Raw genomic sequence first — 3784 nt, forward strand, 5'->3', positions numbered from 1 at the left:
GGTACAGTAACATACAACATATATGGTTCCCTCTGTCTTAAAGGTACAGTAACATACAACACATATGGTTCCCTCTGATTTAAATAAAATAATAAGATATCATTCTAGAACACAGTGATGTAAATAAAATAATAAGATATCATTCTAGAACACAGTGATGTAAATAAAATAGTAAGATATCATTCTAGAACACGGTGATGTAAATATAATAATAAGATATCATTCTAGAACACAGTGATGTAAATATAATAATAAGATATCATTCTAGAACACAGTGATTTAAATAAAATAATAAGATATCATTCTAGAACACAGTGATGTAAATAAAATAATAAGATATCATTCTAGAACACGGTGATGTAAATATAATAATAAGATATCATTCTAGAACACGGTGATGTAAATATAATAATAAGATATCATTCTTAAAGGGATATTTCAGGATTTTGGCAATGAGACCTTTATCTATTTACCCAGAGTCAGATGAACTCGTTTTTATGTCTCTGTGTCCAGAATGTAGGAAGGTAGATGCTAGCGTTAGCGTAATAACTGGAAGTCTATGGCAGATCATCTGACTCTGGGTCAGTAGATAAAGGAGTTCATCTGACTCTGGGTCAGTAGATAAAGGAGTTCATCTGACTCTGGGTCAGTAGATAAAGGACCTCATCTGACTCTGGGTCAGTAAATAAAGGACCTCATCTGACTCTGGGTCAGTAGATAAAGGAGTTCATCTGACTCTGGGTCAGTAGATAAAGGACCTCATCTGACTCTGGGTCAGTAGATAAAGGAGTTCATCTGACTCTGGGTCAGTAGATAAAGGAGTTCATCTGACTCTGGGTCAGTAGATAAAGGGCATCATCTGACTCTGGGTCAGTAGATAAAGGAGTTCATCTGACTCTGGGTCAGTAGATAAAGGAGTTCATCTGACTCTGGGTCAGTAGATAAAGGACCTCATCTGACTCTGGGTCAGTAGATAAAGGAGTTCATCTGACTCTGGGTCAGTAGATAAAGGACCTCATCTGACTCTGGGTCAGTAGATAAAGGAGTTCATCTGACTCTGGGTCAGTAGATAAAGGACCTCATCTGACTCTGGGTCAGTAGATAAAGGAGTTCATCTGACTCTGGGTCAGTAGATAAAGGACCTCATCTGACTCTGGGTCAGTAGATAAAGGACCTCATCTGACTCTGGGTCAGTAGATAAAGGAGTTCATCTGACTCTGGGTCAGTAGATAAAAGGCCTCATTGCCAAATTCCCAACGTATCCATTTAAACAGATAGGTAGAGAGTTAACAGGAGCAAGGGTTACTATCTGACCATTTCAACTTGTCAATCTCCCTTCTCAGGTTTAGATGGAGGCTCCAAATGCTCGTTTCTTATGGATCCGTTCTCATAAAGGTAAATGCTGGCTCCTTCTTGTTCCTTGTTGGGAATGGAGGCCAAGAGGAAACGTGTTTGTGTGTCTTTTTTGTTAGCTTCTGCAAAATCTTTGAAAAGTCCAGCTTGCTTGTCCATGTCATCAAATATGTTATCAGATTGGTACCATCTTGTCAGATCAGGTTTAACTGGAACTAAGGCTTGTGTGCTCTCAGAGCTTGGGGAATCCAAAGCTGACAGGACAGGGTCCTCGCACCCCAGAGAGGTGAAAGTGAAACATACAACACGCTTCACCTTTGGGTTCAAGACCTCTTTGTCAAGTTCACTCTTCGATGTGACTATCTTGGTGGAACACAACTGACTGTAGTCCTTTGTAATCATCCGTAGGAACCGATCAACCACATTGATCTCTCTCTCAATGCGATCCATACATTCACTGAGGATGTTGCTGTTGAATCGGAACTCTTGCTGCTTTTTCAAGAAGTCGGACAACACCCTCTCTTCCTTTTCTCCCCCTCTAATAGATGGAAGGAGGGCCGCCAAAGTAGTCTTCAAATGTTCTGTGGAACACAGTTTTTTGAAAGTTTTAACTTTGGCATCAATTTCCTTGAAGTATTTTACTGGCTTGCTTCTCATTACATCGTTGCATCTCATCTCCAGCTCAGTGAGGTCTTCCAGCGCAGTCTGCCATTGGTCAACTAAGCTTCCACTGATCTGACAAACTATCTGGGTGGCAGTGGGGTCCAAGGCTTTTAACGGAAGTAGATTCACTTGCACAGGAACCCCTTCACCTACCTTCTGAGGCAAGGTTTTGTAGGTGTCCATGGCGTCTTCAAAAGTTATAGGATTGTTTTCCAGGATAACGTCCCCATGGAATCCACAAGAGAACTTCTCAGTTTTAGTTTCAGAAGTGTTCTTCATGTCTAAATCACTCTCCCCCCCAAAAGAAACACCAGGAACAATATTAAACATCACTTTCAAGTTTCCCTCAATGTCTTGACGGTCCTCGTCACTTGAGACCTCACGATCAAACACAAAGAAAGCATTTGCTCCATAAAGTATACCTGTGACCACATGTGTAGCTATGCCTTGGCTAAAAACCTCCTTGTACTTTATGTGTTCCTGCCCAAGTTGGTTCATGGACAGTTTAGTGCTTTTCTTAGTAGTGTTGTACCAAAGTGTGACTCTCGCCTGATTCTGAGACTCTTTAACATCTTTCAAATACTTAGCTGATCCCGCCACCTTAACCAGCCCTGCCAAACAGCTTGCTTTGAGAGAGCCGTTCACATTTAACACAGAGTATTTGTCAGCTGTAGAGTCAGATGTGATGACTTTGAATTCGGTGAAAGGCTCGTCTGTTGTAATGATGTTCCTTCTGAGTGCTTCCTCGTCCCACAGCGTCAGGCCTGTAATCAGAGAAGACAAACCAAACACTAACAGTTACTTTATTGTGTTTAGGTATGACTGTCTGTCTGACTGACTGACTGACTGACTGACTGACTGACTGACTGAGTAGTGAGCAAGCGTTTTACCTGGAATGAGCTGATCATTGCGACAGTCATACAGCATTCCCAGGGAGAAGGGCCGTCCCAGTGCTGCTAGAGTCAAGGTTTCGTTTGAGCAAAGATCCATAGTAGGAAGTCACTGGTGGTCAGAATAAAACAAACAGAATAACATGATGCATCACTGGTGGTCAGAACAAAACAAACAGAATAACATGATGCATCACTGCTTGAGTTCAGTCCACTGGTGGTCAGAACTAAACAAACAGAATAACATGATGCATCACTGGTGGTCAGAATAAAACAAACAGAATAACATGATGCATCACAGGTGGTCAGAACAAAACAAACAGAATAACATGATGCTTCTCTGGTGGTCAGAACAAAACAAACAGAATAACATGATGCATCACTGGTGGTCAGAACAAAACAAACAGAATAACATGATGCATCACTGGTGGTCAGAACAAAACAAACAGAATAACATGATGCATCACTGGTGGTCAGAACAAAACAAACAGAATAACATGATGCATCACTGCTTGAGTTCAGTCCACTGGTGGTCAGAATAAAACAAACAGAATAACATGATGCATCACTGGTGGTCAGAACAAAACAAACAGAATAACATGATGCCGTCACCTTTTAAAAATATAGATATAAAATTCAAATAAGAAACAGTTGTCTATTAACCTCAATGTATTGAAAAATGGAAGTTTTCGGATTTTTGAGGAGTTTGTAATTCCCGCCACGCTCTATTATTGGATATTGGCGAGGTGTTCCGCTAGCGGAACATCTAGATGTAAGAGTTTTAAACAGCCTACTACTCGGGCCCAGAGTCAAATATTTGCATATTATTAGTAGATTTGGATAGAAAACACCCTGAAGTTTCGAAAACTGTTTGAATG

At 40.7% G+C, this 3784-nt stretch overlaps 1 protein-coding gene across 1 annotated transcript; it reads right to left on the reverse strand.

Annotated features, from left to right (window-relative positions):
* Window positions 1–1174: 1174 nt before the first annotated feature.
* On the reverse strand, window positions 1175–3488 carry LOC115184226 (stonustoxin subunit beta). Its single transcript, XM_029745253.1, has 2 exons — window positions 2907–3488; window positions 1175–2780 (listed from the first exon to the last, which is right to left on the reverse strand). Exons 1-2 carry the CDS (start codon window positions 3004–3006, stop codon window positions 1327–1329), a joined length of 1554 nt encoding a protein of 517 aa, XP_029601113.1. The 5' UTR covers window positions 3007–3488; the 3' UTR covers window positions 1175–1326.
* Window positions 3489–3784: the final 296 nt, after the last annotated feature.

This window comes from Salmo trutta, unplaced genomic scaffold (assembly GCF_901001165.1).
Source record: "Salmo trutta unplaced genomic scaffold, fSalTru1.1, whole genome shotgun sequence".
NCBI classification, from domain to species: domain Eukaryota; kingdom Metazoa; phylum Chordata; class Actinopteri; order Salmoniformes; family Salmonidae; genus Salmo; species Salmo trutta.

Excerpts from the sequence above, each read along its gene's own strand:
- LOC115184226 (XM_029745253.1), bottom strand. The coding sequence starts at position 3,006 with ATGGATCTTTGCTCAAACGAAACCTTGACTCTAGCAGCACTGGGACGG. Across the intron at positions 2,781-2,906 it reads CAATGATCAGCTCATTCCAG|GCCTGACGCTGTGGGACGAG; the intron begins GTAAAACGCTTG and ends CTCTGATTACAG.